General features: G+C 45.6%; 1 protein-coding gene across 2 annotated transcripts in view; it reads left to right on the top strand.

Moving 5' to 3' along the window:
• Nucleotides 1-26,816, top strand: part of TMEM33 (transmembrane protein 33) — a 56,746-nt gene extending 29,930 nt beyond the window's left edge. Inside the window, exons 6-8 of one of the 2 annotated variants that reach the window (XR_003854500.1) lie at nt 1,535-1,618; nt 1,764-1,900; nt 23,382-23,512. Coding sequence is in view for 1 of the 2 variants with exons in the window: in XM_029588699.1 (XP_029444559.1) it covers nt 1,535-1,618; nt 23,382-23,511 (214 nt within the window). In the remaining variant the exon portion in view is untranslated. Of the gene's footprint in view, nt 1-1,534; nt 1,619-1,763; nt 1,901-23,381 lie in introns of both variants that reach the window. The other variant, XM_029588699.1, reaches the window with a different exon arrangement.
• The last annotated feature ends 79 nt before the right edge of the window (nt 26,817-26,895 follow it).

Raw genomic sequence — 26,895 nt, 5'->3', positions numbered from 1 at the left:
TTCAGGGGTTTTCCTGCAGGGAGCCCTTTTTAAGAATTACGGATATGGGGGTCTCCTTGCTGACTGTTCCTTCTTTTCTTCCAAAGGTAGTATCCTCTCTCCATTTGAATCAGTCGGTTGAACTTCTGTTCTTTCCTATTTTGGACCGATCTGATCCCCAGTCTAGGGACCTGAGGAAGCTTGATGTGCGCCAGGTTCTGTTGCGCTACTTGGAGGTTACGAACAGTTTCCGTATGTTGGATCATCTTTTTGTATTGTGGAGTGGCCCCAAAAGAGGACATAAGGCGGCTAGAGCTACAATTGCCCGCTGGTTGAAAGAGGCTATTGGGTCATCGTTCCTTCTTTATGGCAGGCTACTCTCTGTCTATCTCAGAGCACACTCCACCCTGTCGCAGGCAGCCTCGTTGGCAGAGTGCCAGCAAGTTTTGCTGCAGGAGATTTGTAGAGCGGCCACTTGGAAGTCATTACACACCTTTGCTAGGCATTACCGGTTAGATGTGCAGGACCCTCTGGGGGGGTTTGGTGAAGGTGTGATCTGAGCGGGGCTCTCCGGATCCTACCCCGTATAGAAGAGCTCTGGTACATCCCAGGAGTCTGTACTAATCCGGGTACGTACAGAGAAAGGAAAATTGGTTCTTACCTGCTAATTTTCGTTCCTGTAGTACCCCGGATCAGTCCAGAGTCCTGCCCATTTCAGCGTGTGGATAATGGAGAGTCTGCTCGTTCAGTTCTTGGTTATTTCGCTCTGCAGATAAGTATTTTTAAGATTTTAAAATTTTCATTAATGTTATTCTAAGTTGTCACGGGCTTTACTGCCATTTGGGGTTAGTGGGCCTGGTTCCTATGGAAGCAAATCCCAGTTATAGTGGGTAGTTTAAGTTGGGTTTTGAATCATTCTGCTTTGATACAGTGTAATACTGACAAGACTGTAGATGGCACCTCGGGGTATAGGACAGAGTCCACCAAATCTTCTCTGTCTCAATCTGCTGGAGGGGAGGCAAAACCAGGAGTCTGGACTGATCCATGGTATTACAGGAATGTAAATTAGCAGGTAAGAACCAATTTTCCTTTAGGGCCCTTTATGAAGATAGTGGCTCCTGGCTGCAGAGCTGCCATTGCATGGCATTTTTGGGGCTACTAACCCAGCGTGTTTGATTTGTGGGAGAAAATATCATGAGATTTACTGAGCAGTGGTACTCTGAAGTGCAGTTTAGTAAATCCTATGGTACTTTCCCCTTCTGGAGAAAATACTGCAGCTTAGTAAATGTCCCCTATGAAGTATAATTGAACAACTTTTGATATCACACAGAATTGGGGATGTAAAAAATAGTTATAGCAATTAATATGGCATGCTCATTACAGTTACAAAAATAAAGCAACTTATAACTTGAGTAACTAAACAAACTTTTTTGATATTGATTCACAAATGTTAGGGTTTTGGGATGGTTAATGTTTCTAGGATGGAGTAGCTTATACTGCATATACTGTAAAAGGCTTGTGATTTGTGTTTTTTATTTATTTTATTTTTTTACAGTGGCCAAGGCAGCTTGCTTCAGCCTTTCATTTATTATAGATTCCTTACGCTGCGCTACACTTCCCGTAGAAATCCATATTGCAGGTAAGCAATGAATAGTGATCTGTAACCTATTTAAAACAGCCACAATATTTGAAGACTAGAGGGTGGCAAGTGTAATGATATTTTAAAAAAGCTCCACTGGAGCAGGCCCTAACACTAACAAGGGTGCTTTCATTCTTTGGCACAGATGGCATCATTCTGCATGGCATGGCAAAGTTCTATGGTAGGTGGTTTGCTCTTCTCAGATATTCCGGTCTCTGCACCGGCCATGGCACGGTTGGTTTCCTCAGTGTGGAGCACCTCAGCAGCCATCGACAATGGAAGGTAGGGCCTTGGTGCAGAGAGAAACCTTGCTAGTGCTTTTGGTTCAGCTGGACTCCAGCATGTGGAGTACATTGGTGCTAGCTAGCATGAAGCTAGCTGCACCAAATGTGTCCTAGGCCAAAGTTACCCACTTTACATAGCTCCACATTGGCCCTCCCAGTACTACTGTGGTTCCAAGCGAGGATGAGCTCATTTCTCCTAGGACAAGCAGGATGGTAGTCCTCACATATGGGTGACATCAGATGGAGCCTGGCATGGAAAATTTTTGTCAAAGTTTCTAGAACTTTGACTGACACACTGAACAGCCCAGCATGCCACTATCTACACGCGAGGTCTCTCTCCAGTCTCTTCTTTTCTGCAGAGCTATTGTCTCGTGGTTGTGGAGCTTGTGCTATGTTTTCAGTTTTGGAATGCTTTTTTCAGTCTATTCGACTGTCCTGCACCAGGTTACTCTCCATTCCCCTGGCTTAGCTAGCTGAGGGACGCGGTAAGTCTTTTTTTTTTTTTTTTTTTTCCCTTCTGTGCGGTCGATTTCCGACTGGGTTTCCTTGGAACCTGCTGGTCATTGACCGCTCGCCAACTTTTTCGTATAGTGTTGTCGAGTTTTCGTCAGTGCCCTCAGACTTTGTCCCTCATGGATCTGCATGACGAGTGTATCCTCTGCCTGGGGGCATCACTTGACATTTGAGGGAGTCTGTTTTTCGAACATGGGCCCACAAGGGCCAGTGCACCCACCTGGACAAGATGGAAAAGCTCTTCGGATCGACGAAGTCGGAACCTTTGACTCTGGTGTCGGGAGCATCGACGCCAAGAGGCTGGGGGGAGCCAATGGACACACAACTTTCACTGTCCACCCTTCCACTGGGGGCCCTCAATGGAGAGAAGGGCTGGTGATCAGCTGTCGGTGGCTTCCTGTTCCAGGAAGCTGGGATCGTCTCCTTCCTCCTCTGCACTGGGGAAAGACCAGGCTAAGCACCGTGGGAAATCCAGGAAGCATCGCCACCGGTCACAGTCTACGCACAGTACCGGGCTCGGGTCAGCACCAGCATCTGCTGTGATGCCCCCCTCTCATGGAGAGGAGGCACCGTCTTCCATCAAACCCAGGAGTCCTAAGCGTTCCCCACCAATGTGGTGCCAGGCACCAATCTCCCTCAGGGTTCTGAGGGAGATCTGGTGACTCCTCCCCCTTGTCCGTCCATCCTGTCTTTGGCGGATTTTCAGGAGGCGTTGGCATGGAGGGTGTAACTGGCGATTGTTCAAGCCCTGCAGGGCATTGAGCTGCTGGCCCCACCAGTGCCGGAGCCTGCACCCTCAATGTTAGTGCCACTGCTGGAGCACCTCTATCCTTCTTGGCGTCCTACCTACACTGCCGGTGCCCAGGGGTCCATCAATGCCCCGGAAATCACTGTTGCCTTCTCTGTCCGGTGCAAGTCCCATTGTGGGTTCCTCTGAGAAGGAAAGTCCATTGCAGTCCCTACCACTGTTGAGGCCTTTGGTGCCACGGCAGGCATTACCTGGTCTGATTCTGGGTTCTTTGGAGTCCTTGTGCCCGCCGTTCACACAGTGCCCCTGGTGCCCAAGCTGAGAGGCCTAGGTAGGGGCCCTCCGCTGGTGTCTCCATATGATCTCAGTGAGGATGACGAACCGTGGGGGAATGATACCTCTGAGTCTTCATCGGATGACTCGGGGGATCTTCCCTCAGACCTGTCCCCTCCAGAGGAGTGGCGCCGGTCCCTGCTTGAAGACCCTGTCCTTTGCAGGATTTATCCGAGCCATAGCAGAAGCCATTCCATTTCAGCTTCTGACAAGAGGATGCCAGGCATAAGATGCTGGAGGTTCTCCGGTTTGATGTCCCGAAAGCGGTGGTGGCTGTCCCTGTCCATGATATCTTCAAGGAATTACTTCTTAGGATTTGGGAGCATCTCATCTCCGTACCTCCTGTGAATCAGAAGGCTGATGCTGTTCATCTAATGCAAGAGGCCTTGGGGTTTGAGAGGTGCCAACTCCCTCCACCATTTGGTCGTAGTGGAGCCTGCCCTCAAAGTCCAAGGGGTCCCAAATCCTCACTTCCGCCCCTCCGGGTCGGAAGCGCTGAGTAGGAAGATGTTTCAGGGCGCTATGTTGCTCACCCATATTACTTCCTACCGGTTGTATATGAAGCAATACTCCAGGAACCTCTGGAAGCAGGTCCAGGAAATTTCTGAGCGCCTGCCCCAGTAACAGCAGGACGCCTTGTTAGCAGTTGTCCCAACAAGGCCTGGAATGTGGTGCAATCTACCTTCGATGTGTTTGAAATAGCACAAGGGTGGCAGCAGCGGGCGTTGGTGCCCGCAGGATGGCTTGGCTCTGAGTCTGTAATCTCCGGCCGGAGATCCAGGAGAAGTTTGCAGACCTGCAGTGTACTGGTGAAAACCTCGTTGGGGACAAGGTCAGGGATGCTGTGGCTCAGTTGAAGGATCACCACGAGACCCTTCATCATTTCTCTGCCAACACATCGGACCCGCTGTCCTCTGCGAGAAAATTCTCGCGGCAGGGCCAGAAGAGGTACTTTTACCGCTAAAGGAAGTATTATCCTCGTGCCCCTTCTCAGCACTTGGGCACTAGGGCAGCTCCAGACAGCAGTGAACCCCCAGACCTCAGCCAACACACCAGCTGAGCCCCACTACAGGGTTTTGACTGGCTGCGAGGGAGCGTAAGCCATTCGTCCATACCCTCAACACCAGGCCCTCCAGTCGGAGGCTGGCTACGGTTCTTCGTGGACACTGGGCCAGTGTCAATTCAGACCAGTGGGTCCTGTCCATTGTTCATAGAGGGTACCAGTTGAATCTTTGGGGGTGTCCCTCTGGACTCTCCCCTGTGCTCCTTTTGGGGTTTGTCCTCACATCAGGAAATACCCTTGATGGAGCTCAAGGGTATTTCAGAGTGGTCAAACCTGTTCCTCTGTGGCAGCCCGATTCCAAAGAGAATAGGGGGAATACGTCCAATTTTGGACCCAAGAGCCTTGAACAGGTTTCTCAGAAGAGAAAAATTCACAATGGTCTCTCCTGGCACCCCAATTTCCCCTCCTGCAAAGAGGGGACTGGCTTTTCTCCCTCGATCTGAAAGACACATATTCCCACATCGTGATCTTCCCTGGTCACAGGAAGTATCTTCGCTTCGTCGTGGGCGAGAGGCATTTCTAATACAGGGTGTTGCAATTCGGCCTTGCCTCAGCCCCAGGGTATTCACCAAGTGTCTGAGTATTGGGAGCTCACCTCTGCCATCCGGGGGTGCAGGTGTTTCCCTACTTGGACGATTGGCTGGTCAAGAACGCTACCCAGGAGGGAGCACGTCAATCCCTGCTCTTGACCCTTTGAGTGTTGGAGTCTCTGGGGTTTGTCATCAACTACCCGAGGTCCCATCTTACCCTGTCGAGCTTTATCGGTGCCCAACTGGACACAACTCAAGCCAAAGCTTATCTTCCTTGCGACCGGGCACTCTCATTGGCGTCCCTTGAGGGAATGGTGCACTGGAGTCAGAAGGTTTCAGCCCGCCATATGCTCCAACTACTGGACCATCCGTGTTACTCCTTTGGCTCGCTTACATATGCGCAGAGCTCAGTGGACATTGCGGTCCCAATGGCAGCAAGCCATTCAAGACCTCCACATTCGCATCCATGTTACTCTGGTTCTCAGGACCTCCTTGTCTTTATGGGAGAGCCTGCCCAATTTGGAGCAGGGGGTTCTGTTCGTGTCCCTCTACCCAAGGTGGGGCCACCCATGTGGAGGGGCTCCGCACGCAAGGTTTATGGTCTGCTCAGGAAGCTCAGTGTCAGATCAACTTCCTGGAGCTTCGGGCGATCTGTTACTTGCTGTGGGCATTTAGGGATCGTTTGTCCAACAAAGTGGTCCTGATCCAGATAGACAACCAAGTGGCAATGTGGTGCATCAAGCAGAGAGGTACGAGATCATTCCTCCTGTGCCAGGAGGCAGTTCAGATTTGGTCATGGGGTCAGTTTCAGGACCTGCTGCTACAAGCCATGTACCTGGCCAGGGCAGAGAATGTGGTGGCGGATTGGCTGAGCCGAGCCTTCCGGTCCCACGAGTGGTCCCTGAATCAGGATGTAGAGGATCGGACCTTCTGCCTCTGGGGAACCCCGGACGTGGATCTCTTCACCTCCTCTTGCAACAGCAAGCTGGAACAATTCTCCCTATACAGGGGGATGGCAAACCAGCCTTTGTACCTTTGAACACCATTTGAGGCAAAAGACATTGGCCAAAGCAAATCTAGTTCTGTTCCTGCAAGATCTCTCTGACTGAGAACCAGTCGGTCTGGGAACTTCCCTTGACCTCGTCTCGCAGGATCAGGGCAGGCTGCGCTCTCCCAACTTCAGGGCATTGTCCCGATGGCCTGGATATTGAGAGGCTACTCCTGCAGCCCCTTGCCCTGTCGGGCGATGTGTATCGGGTCCTGATGGCCACCAGGAAGTCTTATGGCCTGAAGTGGAGGAAGTTTTCCGTGTGGTGTAAGCGTCATGGTTTAGATCCATCTCCTGCACCACACCGAGGCTACTTGACTATCTGCTACACCTTTTGGATGCAGGCTTAAAGACTAACTCCGTCAGGGTACATCCGAGTGCCATAGGGCCCTACCATCAGGGGTGGATGGTTCGCCCATCTCTGTGCAACCCATAGTGGGGTTTTTTTTAATGTAGGGTCTGTTTTCTGTTGAAGCCTCCCCTGTGGCCTTCTGCTGTGTCCTGGGACCTTAATGTAGTATTGGCTCAGCTCATGAAGGATCCTTTCGAGCAAATGGGTACAATTGACCTGGAAGGTCATGTTTTTGGTCATGGTTACTTCAGCGCGCAGGGTCTGTGAGCTTCAGGTGTTGGTGACATACCCACCATATACTAAGTTCTTCCTTGATAGGGTGGTTCTGTGTATGCACCCTAAATTCCTATCTAAGGTGGTGACTGATTTCCATGTTAACCAGTCAATTGTCCTGTCCACCTTTTTCCCCAAGCCTCATTCGCACCAGGGCAAATGGACTCTGCACAGCTTGGATTGCAAGATAACCTTGGCCTTCCACCTGGAGCGGACAGTAGGCCACCAGCAGTCCACGCAACTCTTAATCTCGTTTGATAAGAACAGATTAGGGGGTTGTGGTTGTCAAACAAACCTTGTTGAACTGGCTGGCAGATTGCATCTCCTCCTGCTATGCACAAGCAAGACGACAGCTTGGGGGCCATGTCGGGGCTCATTCTGTCAGAGCCATGGCAGCTTCAGTGGCCCACCTGAGAGCGGTCCCCATTACTGAGATCTGCAAGGCTGTGGCATGGAGTTCCCTCCACACGTTCGCTGCTCACTACTGTTTGGATAGAGAGGGCCAGTCTGTCCTTTGGAGTCTCTTTCAGCTGTAGAACCCAACTCTTTCTGCCTAAGGCCCTTTTTTCGGTTTCAGGCTGTTTCCCGTTGTTCCCAACAGCACCTATGTGGTTGTGCCTGTTGGTACCTGGTTGGGTGCCTATTGGTCTTACTTGTTTGGGAACAGCCTGGATGGATTCACCCATGTCTGAGGGTTACCATCCTGCTTGTCCTAGGAGAAAGCAGAGTTGCTTACCTGCAACAGGTGTTCTCCTAGGATAGCAGGATGTTATACTCACAAAACCCACCCGCCACTCCTCAGAGTTGGGTTTCTCCTATGTTTTTTATTTTTCATAATTCTGTTACAAGACTGGAGAGGGACTCCATGTGGACGCATGGTTAGTGGCATGCTGGGCAATTCTAGATACTTTGACATAACTTTTCTGTGCCGGGCTCCATCTGATGATACCCATGTGTGAGGACTAACATCCTGCTGTCCTAGGAGAAAACCCGTTACAGTAAGCAACTCTGCTCGCTGTATCAAAGGAGGATGTTTTGCCAGCTTAAAGGGCCCCTCTGCAAATGGTAGACCAACTATCTGAGATGGAGAGAAATTTCTTTACTTCTTTGCTTCCGGAAGTTCAGATAGGTAGGATGGAATCTCTCCTATCCAGGATGGAAGAGTTTCTCCCATAAAGCGAGGTTCAGGGAAATCCCTTCTAAATTCTCCAGTTGGAACAAGTCTATTCAACATCACGGCTAGTTTCCATCCCCTCAGAGCACCTTCCTCCTGTAGGGATCCAGAGGGGGGAAGGAATTTAATCAGTTCAATCAAAGTTCCTGCTTGTCCATTGGAGTGCCAGAGATCTTCTCCTCGGCCGCCTTCCTCTTCGAGTTATGGATGAGTGTATTGCAATGGTCTGATAAGAAAGGGGTCTATAGGGAATGCCTTTTCACCCCTCTCTGGCTTTAGCAAGGTATTTCTAGCCTCCTGTGGACTTTAGTTGCTCTCAGTTCCTGGAGAGGATAGTGAGTGTTATCCTTTAACCTTAGGTAGGAAGATGATCCAAGAGTGGTTGCTTTTAGGCTGCTGCAATCATCCAGCCCCCAGTAGAAACTACTTTTGTTTCTTTCCATGGCCTTTTAAGGGGCCTCCTGCTGAGGTTTTGGCAGGCCCCTATGTCTTGCTTGCCTGTGGCATGCAAGATTGACTTGAAGTATGGAATCCAAGCCTGACCAGGATTTGGTGTAGTCCAGCTTCTGCACCACTCTATGGTGGAGGAGTCAACTTTGAAACATTTAAAGCGCTCTAAGAAGCATTCTAATATACCTCCCGGGAAGGACCAGAAAGCCTGGATTCTTTCAGGAAGAAGGTTTTCAAGAGGGCAGTGCTTAGGTCCAGAATTACAGCCCATCAGCTTTTCATGGTGCAGAAACTTAAAAGTCTGGCAGACTCAGGAGTTCCTCACCAGGCTGAATTTGTGTACCTTGGCAGATACAAAGGAATGCAATAAACAACTGATCCGCTCCACATGTGAGGCCTTTGACACCGTGGCCAGAACTTCAGCAGTGTCTGTTACAGGCAGGAGGCTTGCATGGCCCCAGGAAGATGTTTATAATCACTGGTAGATGTCCATACATGAGGAGAATCTATATGGGTGCTAGGTGCAGGAGACGGATCAAGGAGCATCAGTCCATTCTGTAATCGCTGTCTACGGTGCCAGGAGACCACTTCACATCCAGGCACTCATACTTATTGTACAAAAAACTTATCAAATGAGAACTTTCTATTCTTTCCAGAGGAAAGAGGTCCTGTCTCCTCATTCCCAGCAACTCCCCTCTACAAGTCTGCAGAGAGAGAAAAACGACAGCCAACGGTTCAAGTGCTTCATCTCAAGCCAGGGTGTGTGTTTTATGCCCCTGATGCCCTCTTTCCTGCCTCTTCCATTGGGGAAAGATTCCAGTCCTTGCCAGATGGGACTGTATCACAAAGGACAAGTGGGTACCAAGAATTGTGGCGTATAGCTACCACTTGTGCTTCTTGCACCCTCTCCCGAACCAGCGAACGTCAAATTCCTGATCCAATCCAGTCATTTCAGCAATAGCTGGAGGAAACATCCCTTCTACAATGGCACAGGATTCTACCCTAGTACTTCTTAATTCCCATGAACTCAGGTGGGCTAAGGCCTATCCTGGATCTGTGGAACTTGAACAAGTTACTCATTTAGGAGAAGTTCAAAATGAATTCACTTCAGAATTCTGCTATTCATTCACCCAATGGACTGACACTGCATTCTGTACCTGAAGGGGACATATACTCTCACATCTGTATTTACCCCGCCCATTGGAGATTCCTCAGGTTTGTGATGGAGGGTATACACTGTGTACTCAATATTAATTAAGTTATCTGGCTACAGTTAACTGGATAATGTGTCCCAGATATTCAGTGGGATAAATGTCCCGCTGAATAATCCTGATTAAAGTTATCTGTCTAGTTTTAGCTGAATAACTTTAAACTTAATTGTATATCATTTCAATATTGCTGGTTAGGTTTAAAGTTATCTGGCCCCATGTGACTAGATAAAAGAATATAACTGATTAAGTAGAATTGCAGTTAAAAAAAAAAAAAAAAAAAAAAAAAAAAAAAAAAAGTTGCAGGCCTAATGGCCATGTAACTGCCCATTCTGCCCAACCATCACATAAGCTCAAAATCCAGACCCCTGCTAGGACAAGCCTGTAGTACACCCTGAAACTAGTCTTTAAACGTAATTTTAAAGGTCTGATGCTGGCCTTCTCTCACCCACTCCTCTGTCCTGCCAAAATTAAACCAAAAATTTTCCCCTGGGCTGCTTCCTGGTACTTTAAAATTGTACATCTTCAGCCCAGATAACTTTAGACCAGCTCTCGGGCACATTTAGAGATTTATTTGACTAAATCGTCCCTGCTCTGGAACACTGCCAACATGCCACCGCCTTATTCGGCTAAATCTTAGCTAGATAATGATTTATCTGGCTAACATTTAGTCAGATAAGGGGGATTTTCAAAACTTGTTATTTAGTTCATAAGTTTGTGAGTTTTTTGGCTAAATAGTTTTGAATATTGGCCTCTCTCTAATTATAAGGGACTCCATCCATATTCAGCCACTGTCTGTTCTGCTAGTTAGCCAGTTAAACTTATCCAGTTAACTAGTGCTGTATATTCAGCAGCATCTCTGAATATACCTAGCTTTCTTAAAGTTAACCAGATAAACTTTATCTGGCTAACTTTATCTGGTTCAGCTGTACAGATGACCAGAGTTAGCTAGATTAAGTCAACTCTCTAAATATCGGAATTAGCTTGATAACTTATCTATAATTCTGTCCAAATTAGACTATTGCAACTCCCTCTTACTAGGCCTTCCTGCCATATCCACGAAACCCCTACAGATGGTGCAGAATGCTGCGGCGAGGTTACTCACCAACTCAAATAAAAGAGCCCACATCACACCAATTCTACACGGCCTTCACTGGCTTCCTATAAAATCCAGGATCACCTTCAAGACATTAATGATGATCCACAAGGATATTATGGGCATTGCCCACCTAAATCTAAACACGCAACTCCGTCCTCACACATCACAAAGACCTATCAGATACAACTACAAAGGATCCTTATATGCTCCCCTGGTCAAAACCTCATTAAGAAAGCGAGCACTCTCTACAGCCGGGCCCACCCTCTGGAACTCATTACCTCCGGAGCTTCGCCAAGAAACATGTCATCAAACTTTTAAGAAACACCTAAAAACATGGCTCTTCCGGCAAGCCTTCCCGGAATCGCAGGAACACTCTGACACCGGTCAAAGAGCTAAATAGACCACAACAAATCTCATGACCACCCCAAGCCCTCAGAGCCCGCTTACGCCTTATCTGGACAGCCCTCATGTTATGAAAGACACCCTTGTAGATGCAATAGTTCATTAGCTCATGTTATGCTCATGTTTATGCTCATCAACATTGTTCACTGTTACTTGTATCACTCAATTTATTTTACTATTAAGTTTAGCTATTTTTTACGTCTGTCAATGCTGTTTGACGAGTTATTGATGTCTATTTAATGTTTACGTTCTTATGTTCTGAAACTCTGTTTTATGTAACGCCTTAACCGCGACTGTTTTGTTCAATGGAAACCGACCTGATTCGATATTTGTATCGAGAATGTCGGTATATAAAAATTATAAATAAATAAATAACTTACCTGGTTAACTCAGACTCTCTCTGAAATGCCTCTGGGACTGCCCCTGGAATACCCCTCACTTATCTGGCCAAATTCTAGCCAGACAAATAGTAATACGGCTAGAATTTAGCCGGATAAGTGGCCAAATTTTTGTTTAGCTGGATAACATCTTAGCTATCTTCACTTGTGGTCTGAGAGACCATCTCCGATATCTCTTCTTCCTATTGTCATTGGGCCTCCGCACGTTTTCTGTCAAGGTGCATCGCAGTGCTATTGCAACTTATCATTAGCAGGTGAATGGAATGCCTGTCCCTTTCATGAAGGTACTGATGCATACCAAATCTCCAGTCTGTAATCCATTGGTGTGTGCTCCTGACTTCTCATAAGACTTCCCTTTGAACCTCTTGAGTCAGTGTACCTGATGTTTCTTTACCTGGAAGGTGGTCCTTATGGCCATCAACACAGCGCACAGAATGAGCAAATTTTAGGCCATGGTGTCTTATTTGCCATACTTTGCTTTTTCACACAGAGTTGTTCTCTGCACTCACCTTAAGTTTTTTCCAAAAGTGGCTTCCTTTGCACTTAGGCGGGCCAATCCATACCAGTGGGTTATGCATGCCTATCAGCAGATGGAGTAAAATTGACTTGTTGACATCATTGACATATGGCCCTGCCTCAACATTGGTTTGCCAGTATTCTCCATCTCCAGTAGATGGTGGACATATAGCTCCCTTATGGAGCTTGCTTGTAAAAAGAAAATAAAAACAGAAGATACATTAGGAGAAGAATTGAACGCAGAGCTTGAGTTCCTGAGGAGACATCTATTAGTCCCTCCCTCAGTTGAGCACTTTAAGTCTGGAAGCGTAACCAGGCATAGATTTATTTATTTATTTATTTATTTATTGTTTTTGTTATACCGAGTTTCATGATAGGCATCACATCAACCCGGTTTACAAATAACCAGGAGTGTAAAGCATAACGTATCGTAAAAAACAATATTTTCAATAAGAACCTTGAACTTTAAATACAGTGAATCAGAAAAAGGGAGAGGGAAAGTTACAAAAAACAAGGAAAATAAACTTGGGATGGAAGGGGAGAAATTGAACAGCACAATATTTACATTTCAGCCTATTGATACATTAGAATAGCAAGTGAAAAAATAAGACTATGAAACGGTACATAGGTAATCAAATGAATAAATATGACACAGTTGTGAATGGTAATAGTATGATAAATATTCAGCAGGAATTAGTGAGAGAGGGTTTGAGGTTGGTTGATTCGTGTTTACATTCCATTATTGCATACGAGTTAGTGCTAGTGAGAGGAGGTTTTATTCAAGGCTTGGAAATGCTTTTTTGAAAAGCCAAGTTTTTAGTCTTTTCCTAAATGTTAAAGAGCATGGCTCTTGTCTCAAATCAGGTGGGATCGAGTTCCAGAGAGCTGGACCTGCTGATGAGAAGGCTCTGAGACTCAAGGATTTATGTTGGTAGGTTTTGGAATTTGGAGTGACTCTTTGTAGTGTTCCCTGATAGGCCTGGCGGAGGTGAATTTTTTAAGTGGTATTTGTAGGTCGAGTTGCGTGTGTTGGTTGATAGTTTTGTAAATGATGTTAATGGTTTTGTACATGATTCTATAGTGGATCGGAAGCCAATGGAGGTTTTTGAGAATAGGTGAAATGTGGTCAATTTTCCTGGAATTTGTAAGGACTCTGGCTGCAGAGTTCTGAACCATTTGTAAAGGTTTGGTGTAAGAAGCTGGGAGGCCTAATAGTAATGAGTTGCAATAATCTAGTTTGGAAAAGATTATTGCTTGCAAGATTGTTCTGAAGTCCTGAGTGTGAAACAGCGGTTTTATTCTTTTCAGGATATGTAATTTGTAGAAGCAATCTTTGGTGGTTTGGTTAATGAATGTTTTGAGGTTGAGACGATTGTCTAGGATGGCTCCTAAGTCTCTTACGTGGGTTGTTTGAAGGAGTGTGGGTGGTTTAGGAAGTGTGTTATTGTTTTCCGGTGATACGAGCAGGAATTCTGTTTTCGAAGCATTGAGTACAAGGTTTAGACTGTTGAGGAGAAGTTTAATTTCTAATAGGCAACTGTCCCAGTATTCCATTGTTTTTGAGATTGATTCTTTTATAGGGATTACGATCTGTACGTCGTCTGCAAAAAGGAAATGTTTCAGGCTTAATTTTGTAAGTAGTTGGCAGAGTGGTAGCAGGTAGACATTGAAAAGGGTGGGTGAAAGTGATGATCCTTGCGGCACTCCTCTATTAGAAGGGTGGTATTGGGATTCTTTATTATGAATTTTGACTCTGTATCCTCTGTTTTCTAGAAATGTTTTGAACCAGTTTAGTGTGGCACCTGTTAAACCAATGTTTGCCAGCTGTTTTAGAAGAAGGGCGTGGTTGACGGTGTCAAAGGCCGCCGAGAAGTCAAGGAGGATTAGTAAATATGCTTGGCCTTTATCAATACCAGAGAGTAGGTAGTCCATGAGTGAAATTAGTAGCGTTTCGGTGCTTGCGGCTTTGCGAAAACCATATTGGTTTGGGGACAGAATACTGTGGTCCTCTAGGTAGTTGGATAGTTGGGTGTTTACCAGTTTTTCCATGATTTTAGCTATAAATGGTAGGTTGGAAATAGGGCGGAAGTTGTTGGGATCACATGCATTTAGATTTGGTTTTTTTAGCAGTGGCTTGATTGAGGCAGTTTTTAGGTCATCTGGGTAGATGCCATGTGATAAGGAGCAGTTTATAATATCTGCTAGGGTTTTTGCTATTGTGTCCGGGATAAGAAGAAGCATTTTGGTAGGGATTTGATCAAATGGGTGTGATGACGGTTTCATTCTTTTTAATACATTTTGTATCTCTGTGATTGTGATGGGTTCAAAGGCATTAAGCTGGATGTCTTTATTTTGGGGAAGATATGTGTTATCTGGAGACGATGTGTTTGGAATCAGCTGATTAAGGAGATCCGATATTTTTTTGTTAAAATGAAGAGCCAATTCGTCTGCTTTAGTCTGGGCTTGTTCGGGTGGTATATCTGGAGTGATAGGTTTAGTGAGGCTGGAAACGAAGGCGAATAGAGCTTTTGAGTCAAAGCTGAGATGATGAACCTTTCGGGCATAGTAGTCTCTCTTGATTTTCAACGTGGTACTTTTGTAAAGATGGAGTGATCGTTTGTAATCAGAGAGTGAGGCTGGTGAAGGGGCTTTGCGCCATTTTCTTTCTTTTTGCCGAAGTAATTGTTTGAGTTTTCGTAGTTCATCATTATACCAGGGATGTCGTTTGGATGTGTTAGCAGACCTTGTTTTGGTTGTCAGTGGGCAGAGAGTGTTTGCTATAGATTTTGTTATTTTGGACCAGGATTGGAGGGCAGCGTTAGGGGTAGATACTTCAATGAGTGGTAGATCCGAGGTTAGAGCTTTACTTAGATGTTCCGAGTTGCAAGGTATTCTGTATAGGAAAGAGGGTCTTGAGTTGAGTTTGGAGTCTGATCGAGGTAAGGAAAAGCTGGTGGACATTAGAGAGTGATCTGACCATGGGACATTTTTGCAATTTGGTTGTTTTGTAAGAGAAATACCAGTGTTTGTAAAGAGTAGATCGAGCGTGTGGCCTGCTTTGTGGGTGGGTTTATTGATTTGTTGTCTGAATCCCATCGCTGACAGTGCGGTGAGGAGGGCTTCACAGTTTGTAGAGAGGGGAACTTTGTCAACATGTAAATTGAAGTCACCCAGGATTATAGCAGGGGAGTCAAGATTGAGATGCAGAGTTATGGTTTCGATGATAGGAGAGGAGTCTGACTCTAGTAAGCCTGGAGGGGCGTAGACTAGCAGGATTTGGAGTTGTTCTGATTTGAACAATCCTAGTTCTAGTTTAGTTACTGTACTGATGGGGTGGTGTGAGAACCTTAAGGATTTTTTTGCAGCTAGGAAGATAACCCCTCCTCTTTTTTTTTGTCTTGGGATGGAGAAGAAATCGTAAGTCTGCGTTGGTAATTGGTTAATGAGTGTGATGTCCGTGGATTTGAGCCATGTTTCTGTTATGGCGCAAACGTCTGGGGTTGTGTCCTGCAGTATGTCGTTGAGTATAAGAGTTTTGTTGGTGAGAGATTGGGCGTTGAATAGGATTATGGTGAATAGGGTGAGGCCTAGTAACTGTGTAGTGGGGGAAATCATGATTGGGATGAGTGATTTGTAGGTGCGTGGTCGGTAGTACATTATTGTTCAGGTTGGATCGGTGCTGGATGAGTGCTACTGGAGCTTGGATGTGCTGCTAGAGACTGGATGTGTGCTTCTGTAGCCTGGATGAGTGCTGCTAGAGATTGGATGCGTGCCTCTGGAGACTGGATGAGTGCTGCTGGATGAGTGCCTCTGGGGATTGGATGAGTGCCGCAGGAGACTGGATGAGTGCCTCTGGGGACTGGATGAGTGCCTCTGGGGACTGGTTGAGTGCCTCTGGGGACTGGTTGAGTGCCGCAGGGGACTGGTTGAGTGCCGCAGGAGACTGGATGAGTGCCGCAGGAGACTGGATGAATGCTTCTGGAGACTGGATGGGTGGATGTGTGATCGCTGGATGGATGGATAAGGGTGGGTAATGGCTCTTGCTCTGGTACGCTCCAAGGGGCGCGCTAAGGGGCAAGCCCCTTAGGTCGCGCTCCTTCGGGCGCGCGACGCCTGTGGGAGGTGCGGTAATTTAAAGGCCTTTGTTGAGCCCTCTGATAGGCCTAGAGCCTCTCAGGGGCGTGATTCACTCACCGCGCTGGGTCGGCAGCTTTTTAGTTTCGTTTTTATGTGTGTCCTTATTTTCTTTAGTTCCTGCGTCTTTTCTCGTTGCTGTGGTCCGCCTCCACAGCACGGCTCGAGGTAATGCGAGCGGGCTCCTGCCCCGATTGGGCCACGAGAGCCCCGGCTGCGGAGGGAGAGCGTCGGCTGTTGCCGAGATCGGGTTGACGCAAGGAGGGAAGCCTGTGGGAGGCGTGGTAATTTAAAGGCCTTTGTTGAGCCCTCTGATAGGCCTAGAGCCTCTCAGGGGCGTGGTTCACTCACCGCGCTGGGTCTCTGCCTTGAAGGTTGTGCCCTCTCCTGCCCCCACCTCCCCTCCCACAGCCTGAGGCCAGATCGTGCTATCAGCCAGGAACAGCAGAGCTCAGGTAAAAAAGAGTTAGGAGGGAAGTTTAGACTCTTTCTCCTCATCAGGTCTTTTACCCTCTGCATTTCCCTTTTCACTCTCACTTCTTTGGGGACTTAGTGAAGAGTGGAGGTGGCATAGGTCTGCTGTTGAGCAGCTTTAGCTAGGCCCCACATCTCAGGCTTGGTTCAGTCAGCCACTTGGTAGGCCACAGCAGCGTTTTTTTCCCCCCACGCAATCGGGCATGTGTGAGCCTTGTTGCATGGTGGTATCTTGACATGGGTGCGCATGTGTATGGGTACTTGTGCGCATAAGGCCATGGCCTAAATTTGAATATGTAAAGTACACCCAAGCGCAGTTGGCGTGCACGCATCAGGCCACGTAAAGCCAAGTTAAAGAAGAATAATGGCAAAGGGGACAAATGAAAAAAATTCTAAGCGTCTTGCTGTTTTTACAGCTTGCCATATAAGTGTGATTCGGCCATCACTCTTGCTGTGCCTGTGTCAGTGCTGTTTAGATATTCAAGGAGATTTGCTTACTACAGATTTTGTAGATGTTGGAATCTTCCCTCAGCCTATGGTGGAGCCGGAGGGGAGAGGCACAGGAGGCTATATGGCAGACAGTTCCCCTCCCCCCTTGTTATTGCTGGGGAATTGGAAAGTACCATCTTTAGGCCTACAGGTCCCCGTATGGATCCATCCTCCATCTCCTGGGATAAATTTTTCCAGGGCTTGCAGGCTTTTCTTTAGGGTCATCCAGTGGAGGCAAAGCAACCCATTAAGGAGGGGTCACGTTCTCAGGCCGCCTCTTTGCCATCCAGTTTGGGAAGCTGCCCCTAGAGATGTTCAGGGGATGTGGATCTTGACAATCTGATTCAGATGGGTCTTGTTTTTTTCGTCTCTGGAAGAGGGAGAAATGCCACTTGATTTGGAGCTACATCGAATTATACTTCATTATTTTCACAGAGACAAGTTGCTGAGTCTATTGACTCCGACCCTGAAGATGCTAGGAGTAGCCTGGGGTGATGCTATGGGCTCACAAAAGAAAGATCCCATATTGGTTACCTTATGTAAAGCATCCTGTTTCTTTCCCCTCCTGGAGCCAATTCAAGAGTTAATTGATCTTGAGTGGAACACAGCAGAGGCAAGTTAAAAAAAAGGGGGGTGCACTTGGGCGAGTTTGTACCTCTTGGATCCAAAGGCAAGGGAACAGTTGTGATTCCCAAAGATTAATGCCTTGATGTGCGCTATTACAAAGTAAACCACCATGCCAGTTGAAGAATTGGCAGCTTTAAAGGATGCTCAGATAAGAGGATTGAGGCCATCCTTAGGCTTTTGAGGCCATGGCAATGAATTTGTAAATTGCTTCTTGCTGCTGCATGGTGGCATGGGCTTGTTTGCATCTTCCTCAGGAGACCCCTGGAGCAGGGTTCGATAGCGGGTGAGTGATGGAACCAGAAGCCACATTTTTAACTGATGCGGTCTGTGACTTGCCTCGGCCTGCCACTAGAGGGGTGACTTCCATGATAGCGGCTAGGCACCAGTTGTGATTTTGAAATTGGTCAACGGTCACTATTTCCAAGTCCAATCTCACAAAGTTACCCTTTAAGGGTTCACTATTATTCAGAAGGGAGTTAGAGAAGATAGGGAATAGATGGGGGTGAATCCAAGATTCCTCAATTGCCAGAGGACAGGAAATCAGCATCACATTCTTTTTGGGGCATAAAGCTGCTCTAGGGATTCTCGTGGGTTTCGTCCTTATAGAGGAGCAGCTACTCAAGTCTCATCCTTTCAGAAGATCTCAGTCCTTTTGGCCTAAGAAGCCTAATAAGGATGTGGGCTCTAGAATCGGAGCATCTTAATCTTTGCAATGAAGGTGTGGGGGCTCACCTACTGAATCAGTTGTCTATCTCACATTTATCAAAGGTGGGCCCAGATTTCGATGGACCAGTGGGTCCTGGAAGTGGTAAAGCACAGTTATGATCTAGAGTTTTTCCAAATTCCTCTGGACGCATTTATGGTCTCTCCCTGCAACTCTCTATTGAAGAAAACATCAGTGGAGACTACGTTAAGAAGGCTGATAGATCTAAAGGCCATAATTCCAGATCCCAGACAGCAAGAAAATAACAGGGCTCTATTCTATTTATTTTGTCGTTCCCAAGAAGGAAGAGGGGTCTTTTCAACCCATTCTGGATCTCAAGGGAGTCATTCAGCACTTCAGGATGGAAACTCTGCGCTCCGTAATTACGGCAGTACAAAAGGGTAATTTCTCATATCTCTTGCTCTGATGGAGGCCTATTTGCATATTCCCATTCGACAGGAATATTTCCTATGTTTCGCCATTCTGGGATATCATTATCAATTTCAGGCCCTGCCCTTTGGGCTCGCTACTGCTCCCAGACCCTTCTCCAAGGTCATGGTAGTGGTAGCAGTGTCTCTGTGCAAGGAGGGCATTCTGGTCCATCTATATCTCGAAGACTGGTTGACATTGCACCAAGAGTGCAAAAGAGAGTCATTTGGCATCTCGCAAGGTGACTTCTTTGCTTCAGGAACTAGGCTGGGTGATTAAATTTAGCCAAGAGCAGTTTACAACCATCTGAAACTGAGTACCTCAGCAAAGTGATTCAGTATGGATCGGGGTAGAGTGTTTCTGCTGGAGATCACATTCAACAATTATTTGTTCAAGTGCAGGTCTTGAGGCAGACTATTCGCCTGATGATGTGGTCTTATCTGCAGATGCTCAGGTTTGTGGTGGCCACATTGGAAATAGTTTCCTGTGCGAGGGCGCACATGATGACCAGGGCCCTTCAGCACGTGTTGGTCTCCTGGTTGAATCCACAGTCACAGGAGTACACAGTGAGGCTCCACTTGCCACTGGAAGTGAGTGTTCAGCTGCAGTGGTGGTTACAAGTGGATTATCTCGGGAAGGGGTTACTCTTGGAGACACCAGACTGGTGCTCATGATGGATTGGGGGGCTCACTGTCTAGATTTGGTGGCACAAGATTGGTAGAATGCCAAGGAGCAGCAGTTGACCATCAATCATTTGGCAGTGTGTGCGATTCAACTGCAGTTTGCCGAGCGGTTGAAAGCTCAATGGTAAGGATAATGTCTGAAAACAATCACTACAGTGGCCTACATCAGTCATCAGGGTGGAACCAGAAGCCAATGGGTGTTGTTGGAGGTAGATGGGCTCATGGTGTGGGCGGAGCAACATCTTCAGGACATATGTCTCCCACATTGCCGGGAAGGATAACGTATGGGCTGATTTCCTCAGCAAGTCAGGCCTTGGATCCAGAACCGTGGGAGCTGGCGAACGAAGCCTTTCAACTCATAGTGGAATGTTTGGGTTGGCAGTGTCTGGCTTTGGCAAGAGCCAACAAAAAGGTATCATGGTTTGTCATCCATGTGTGGCTGTGGTGTTGGGGGGTGGGGGGGGTGGTGTTTCCTTTCCACCTTGGCTGATGATCGGCAGGGTGATTCAGAAAATTACAGATCAGATCGAGACCATATTTCTGGTGAGTCTAGATTGGCTCCAGAGGACTGTGGAAATTCGATGTTCAGTGGCTACTGGTGGACAGTGCTCTCAGACTGCAACTCAGGAAGGATCTCTTCCATCAAGGGCCAGTACTGCACGGTGATCCGGGTCGGCTTTTTCTTATGGTTTGGCCCTTGAGAGGGCCATTGCAGAAATGAGATTATTCCAAGGCAGTGATTTCCACTTTGTTTCGGGCCAGGAAGTTTTCTACATCTCTAGCTTATATTAGGGTTTGGAGAGTGTTCAAGAGCTGGTGTGTTGTGCAAAGTTCAAGCATGTTCATCCTCCCTTGCATCTACCACTGCCCCTTTTGGACCTTAATCTCATATTGCGTTTTCTGGTGCATCCTTCTTTTTGGATGCTGCATGCTCACTTATCTGCGGCTGCTTACCTTGAAAACTGTTTTTCTGGTGGTAATTTCTTTGGCAAGGCGAATTTCCAAGCTACAGGCTCTTTCTTGCCATGAGCCATTTCTGTGAATGTCTCCGGGGGTGGTACAGTTTAGGATTGTATGTACCTTTTTGTTGAAAATGGTTTTGGAGTTTCATTTGAATCAGTCTATTTCCTGCCCACTCTGGACAGGGATAGAGATGAGTGGGATTATTGTTTGTTGCATGCCTTGGATGTCAAACAGATTCTGGTTTGGTACTTGAAGGTTGCTCAGTCCTTGAAGAAAACCGATCATCTGTTTGTGCTCCATGGTGGAGGTAAACAAGGGGATCTGGCGAAGCTGGTGATGATAGCCCATTGGGTGAAGGAAGTCATCACGGCTGCCAATGTGGATGTAACATTACCTAGGCAGGTCAAGGCGCATTCTACTAGAGCTCAGGCCAGTCTCGTGGGCGGTGATTCGATTGTTCTCCTGTCGAGATTTGCTGGGCAGTGATGTGGCCATTTTTACATACCTTCTCCAGACATTACCACTTAGGACGCAGCTTTTGTGCATGCAGTATTGACGGGACCGCAAGCTGCCTCCCACCAGTTTTGGGAGTAGCTTAGGCTAATCCACGTCTGTGGGGTGTACCAATCTGAGTGCAGAGGAAGGAGAAACTATTTAGCTGCTGATTTCCTTTCCTCTAAGGAAGGCAGGCCAATCCACAACCCACCCTGAGCTGCCTACTTGCTTTTAGTTTGTCTTTTATATGCGAACAATGCAGAATGTTATTTCTTTTGATTCATTTGAAGGACTGGTACGTGAAAGAACCAGCCCCTAAGATGTTAACTTGTTTTCCTGAGCTTAGTGTGCCCTGCTTGGTTGGGAGCATGAGTGGTTGACTGTTAATAGACATGTTAAAGTATAGTCAGTTTGTTCACAGTTTGGATTTTCTAGAGATACTGGCAGGCTGATGTGGGTGCAGGGCTCTGTTAGTGACGTCAGCTAGTCAGTTTTACTCCATTGCCATCTGCTGGCAGGAGTGCATAACCCACTGGTGTGGCTTGGCCTGCCTTCCTTAGAGGAAAGGAAATTATCAGGTAAGTAGTAATTTCTCCATCTGCAATACATATCAGTCAATCCCCATCACGCTGCCTATGTTCTTTCCAAAACCACATGCACACAAAGGGGTATGGGCTGTTCACTCTTTGGACTGTAAGAAAACACCAGCGTTTTACTTAGAGAACTGAACATTACGATCAAGCTTCTCAGCTGTTTGTCTTTTGATCCCAACAAGTTTGGGAGGGCAGTACCTACAATACTTTCTAATTGGTTAGCGGACTGTATAGCACACTGTTACGCCCTGGAAGGATTACAGACTCCATCAAGACTTTTTCAGGTACAAGGCTTGATGACTTTTGTGGCTTATCTGAGAGACACTTCCATTGAAGACATCTGCAAAGCTGCTATTTAGTCATCTGTTCACATCTTCATGTCCCGCTATTCTCTGTGCAATGTGTCCCAAACAGACACTAGCGTTGGACAAGCATTTCTGCTCAACCTATTCACCCAGTAGTCTACTTTCAACTATGTGGTTGCCAGGTTGTCTGTCAGTTACTCTGCAAAGCTCCCTCCACATGGGACTTAACTAGTTATGGCTGATTTAATCCTGCTTGTCAAGAGAAAAAGCAAATTTACTTACCTGTAATGACAGTTCTCCATAGGATAAATAAGCCATATATGTATTACCTACCTGCCTCTGTTGAGAGTTGACTATGACATTTATGCTTAAGTATGGAAGAGATTGAGCCTCTCACAGAGCTGGGGCTGTGTGCAGGACAAGCTCTCTTATGAGCTCTGAGAACTAGGTCGGTGTCAGTGTTGTTTGACATCTCCCTGCTTATTTATCCTGCTGTCTACAGAGAACTTTCCTTACAGATAAGCAACTTTGTTTTCATTCAGTGCAGAATCAAGCTATGGACTTGGTAATCAGAAGACGTGATCAAGGTGATTAATTTAGGGTTTAAGAAAGGTTTGGACATTTTCCTGGAGGAAAAGATCATAAAACATTAGCCAGATAGAGTAGAGAAGACCATTGTTATCCCTGGGAGTGAGTAACAAGAAAAAAATCTTTTTGAGATATGCTGGGTACTTGTGACCTAGGCCAGCTTCTCTTGGAAACAGGATGCTGGACTTGATGCATCTTGGTCTGACCCAGCATGGCTTTTTTTTTTTTTTTACAAAGTTCTTTAAAGCACCTCTCTGTACTTATCTGACCCCCTTGGAAAGCCTATGGATCAGGGGTGACCAACTCTAGCCCTCAGAGCCAAAAACAGCCAGGTTTTGAGGATATCCACAATGATTATCATGAGATGGATTTGCATGCACTGCCCCCACTGTATGCAAATCCATCTTACGCATATTCATTGTGGATATCCCAAAAACCAGGCCGCCTTTTGGCTCTAAAGAACCGGAGTTGGCCACCCTTGCTATAGAGTGCTATTTCATAATACTATGGAGCAGATCATTGTATATGTCAATCTCCTTAGGCTTGTAAAGAAATCCCTGAACAGAAAAAACTTTTATTTCATGCTCTTCCTTTTCCTTTCTTAGAACTATTAAGAGCAGAGGCACGCTAAAAGATAAGGGGAAATGGAGTAAAGGGGATACTTGAATAATTTTCCAAGCAACACTGACTCTTGTGTCAGGTTTGTTTACAGTTTGATTTTGAGAATCTGATCCATGAAACAAGTTGAGGCCCCACCATACAGGTGAATCTCTCAGAAGGGCAAATTGCGGCAGCACAAATTGTTTCTCTACTATTGAAATGCCTACATAATGGCCTGTAATTAAATCTTGAGCATGTCTTTTAAATCTTACCACTTTTCTTCTTCTAGGACATTGTTCACAGAATTGAGGATCATTGTGGAACATCTAATAATGAAGCCTGCATGCCCTGACTTTGTAAGAAGACTCTGTCTCAGCAGCATTGCCTTGATAAGCAGACTGGCACCCACAGCTGCATAATTTATTCACTGATAAGTTATATGTAATATATAAATATGAACATTTTCAGCAGCTGGTATTTCTGCAAATGATTATACTGTCCATGTGTTTTTACACTGATTTCAGTCACAGTGGTACAAGATGTGTTCTCATTTCTCTATAAGTCTTTTAAATCAGCTTTTAAGGTTTTCCAGAATTGTTTCTGTGCTGTTTTCATCTTCTAAATCAAGCTCTCATTTTAACAAATCATGACCTGCAGGTAAACCACTCATTAATAAAATATCAGGACTGTAGAATTGCTTTCTATTTTTCATGACCTGTTGAACATGAAATTAAAACAAACAAGAAATAGTGTCAGTTAATGCCAAGATTTTCTATGTATTAGCACCAAAATTACAGAAACCTTTAAGGTATGGCTTTTTAAACCTGCAATGTGGATTAAGTAGTAGCATCTTATATGTACACTCATTTGAAATGTATTTTTTTTTCTTTTAAGGATTAAAATGAGCCACTCACTGTATTTCCCTATGTTGTCATAAATGTTACAAAATGAAATGTGATTTAACTTAATTTTTGTTAGTAAGGGCAGGGATTAAAATGAATTAATAAATACTATTGGCCACTTTACATGTACTGTTCTTGTCAGCATGTACTTGGAGCATGACAAATGCTAGTCATTGGTCTTCCAGTCCTCTGCAGAAACTTCATAATAGGCACAGTGTCTTAATGCTAATGAGCAGTTCCCTGTACGTACCCAGATCAGTCCAGACTCCTAGGTTTTGCCTCCCTTCCAGCAGATGAAAACAGAGAATGTTTTACTGACACTGTCACTTAACCTATGGTACCAACTGCAGTCAATCAGTATTTTTCTGTCTCCAGCAGATGGAAGATGGTGCAAATCCTGCAGTCTGAGGAGAATAAGATTTAAAAAATTTTTTTTAGAACTATTGTTAGGGTTAGGATTTCTACTTAGCCCTTCCTGAAGGTCGGTAGGACCTGGTGGGGTCATCCTTTCAGTTAGAGGAGTGGATGAGCGGGAGGAGTTGGAAACCTCTGGGTCTTTCCGGGTCCTCGACCTGCTGAGGGGGGAGATAACTAGTGGGGCCAGTTCCCCCTCCTCCCTCCTACAGCTGGACAGCCAGAGCCTGCAGCCGCAACAGGGAGATCTTTTCTATAAAATGTAAAAAACAAAAACCCTCTGTTTTTTCTTTGCTTTTTTGTAGTGCCGGTCTGATGCTTTGGCTGGGTTTCGTGGCGTTCTGATTCGGGCGTCTGGTGCGCTTGAGTACTGCAAAGAAAGGGCAGAAAGCTTCAAAAGCGACCATAGCGTGGTGGTTGAAGGAGGCTATAGTTTTGGCATATATTTGTATGGGACAGTTGGTGCCTCAGGGTCTGAGAGCTCACTCCACTGTAGCAAGCGGCATCCTGGGCTGAATGTTAGTTAGTGTCGCCACAAGAGATTTGTAGGGTGGCTACTTGGAAGTCATTGCACACTTTCTCCAGGCATTATTGTCTGGAAATTCAGGCTCCAGATACTAGAGGCTTTGGGGAAAGTGTACTTTGAGCAGGACGTTCTCAGTCCCACCCGGTTTAGGGAAGCTTTGGTACATCCCAGGAGTCTGGACTGATCTTGATAAGTACAGGGAAAGGAAAATTGGTTCTTATCAGCTAGTTGTCATCCCTGTAATACTACAGTTCAGTCCAGAGTCCGCTTGATTTGTGTATTTTTGTATATAAGCTGAAGGATTTTCAATTGGCTTTTTCTGGCTCAGGTAATTGTTGTACATTTTGACTATATGGTTATAAGGGTTGTTCAGATTTAGTGGTTCCTTCTCCTGCTCGTTCGGCGGGAGATGTTTGGTAGATTACATTGAGTTTTGGGATACTTTTCCATCTTGGCTTGGGTACAGGTTAATACTGACAAACTGCAGGTGGCACACCAGGTTAAGTGACAGTGTCAGCAAAACTTTCTGTGTCTACATCTGCTGGAAGGGAGGGAAAATCCAGAAGTCTGGACTGAGCTGTGGGACTTCAGGAAAGAAAATTAGCAGGTAAGAACAAATTTTCCTTTTGAAGCCATAGGATACTTTCATGTATGTGTGAGGGTTTTTTTTTTCTTTTTTTGAAGGAACATCAACTTTGTAGTCAAATATAGGGCACGGCTATCCTAAACCATTTTTTTTTCAGTCATAGTGCATGCAGTTACTTGGAGATTTTGCCTCTCTAGATTTAAAGCAGCACTGATCTCCCTTCAGTTTTACGGGTGACTGTGTGTGTGTTGTGCCATAAAGCTTTTGCTCTGAAAATCTTTTGGAAAAGAGAATAGGGTTATAAAATTGCATCTCTGTTTGTATTCCTGTCTTTTCTGATCCTACCCACAACTGTGCTCTGCATCCTAAGGAGTGACCTGAGAACTTCCAGCAAGAACAGAATGATAAATATGCTATACTTATTGGGTATTTTTTTTAAGAATAATTTCAATGTAAACTTCATAGCTTAGGCTTTCCGGTAGAGCTGCTATTCATGATTTTCATAATTGAAAATAATTGCAGGATAAGCTACTGCTTCAAAATAGGCCTCTATTCACCCTGCTGAAGAAGTGCATGACTTTTGGTGCAGATTTGGCAGTAGCTCAGGTGTTGCCATGACAGCAGAGCATCTCAGACTGGTTACAGAATGACTCTGCGTCTGTGATTGACTGTGTAGTTAACAGGATGCGTGTATTATATATGTAGTTGATGGGCAAAAAAAGGAATATGTCTTTTTTGAAACTTGAATCTGACTTCCCTTAGGTTTAGCCAAAAGCTTGGGAGATTAGCATAATATGAAACGCCTATATTTTAGCAGTAGGGAATTGTATGGAAGGTTAAATCCTGGTCAATCACTTTGAAATGATTAATTTTCAGATCTTTACTCCAACTGCATGATTTGAAAACAGTGTATATTGAACGTTTCAGTAAACTGCAACTCTTCGATTAAGACTTAATGTTTGAGATTTAGTTTTCTCCTTTGTGTTATGCGTGTGATTGTCTTACTTGCATCCAGAAGCTGAATATTTCGTTTGCTCAGTTTCAAGATACAGATAAAGGTACTATTCTTACAGTAAAATTAACCACTTAATTGCTTTTATTTTATATAAACATTCTTCAGATGCATCTTTATGGAGCCAGTGCCTGCTATGATGTGGGAGTAGCTGCATGCAATACTGATGTACAGTTCCTCATGCTTGCAACTTTTATCTGTATATCTTTGGTCTGCACAAGAGGTTTTATAGAATTAAAATTTCTACATAAATGAAACAAATGTAATAAAATACATTCAAAGTATCTGTTTTACTTGACTATTGCACTAGTTTTGATCTGTTGGTTTTCATGGAGTCGTTAGTTCATAAAAGTGAAGATTTTA

This window comes from Rhinatrema bivittatum, chromosome 1 (assembly GCF_901001135.1).
Source record: "Rhinatrema bivittatum chromosome 1, aRhiBiv1.1, whole genome shotgun sequence".
In the NCBI taxonomy this organism is placed as follows: Eukaryota; Metazoa; Chordata; class Amphibia; order Gymnophiona; family Rhinatrematidae; genus Rhinatrema; species Rhinatrema bivittatum.
Note: the sequence above shows the minus strand (reverse complement) of the source record. Positions and strands in the feature narration are given on the sequence as shown.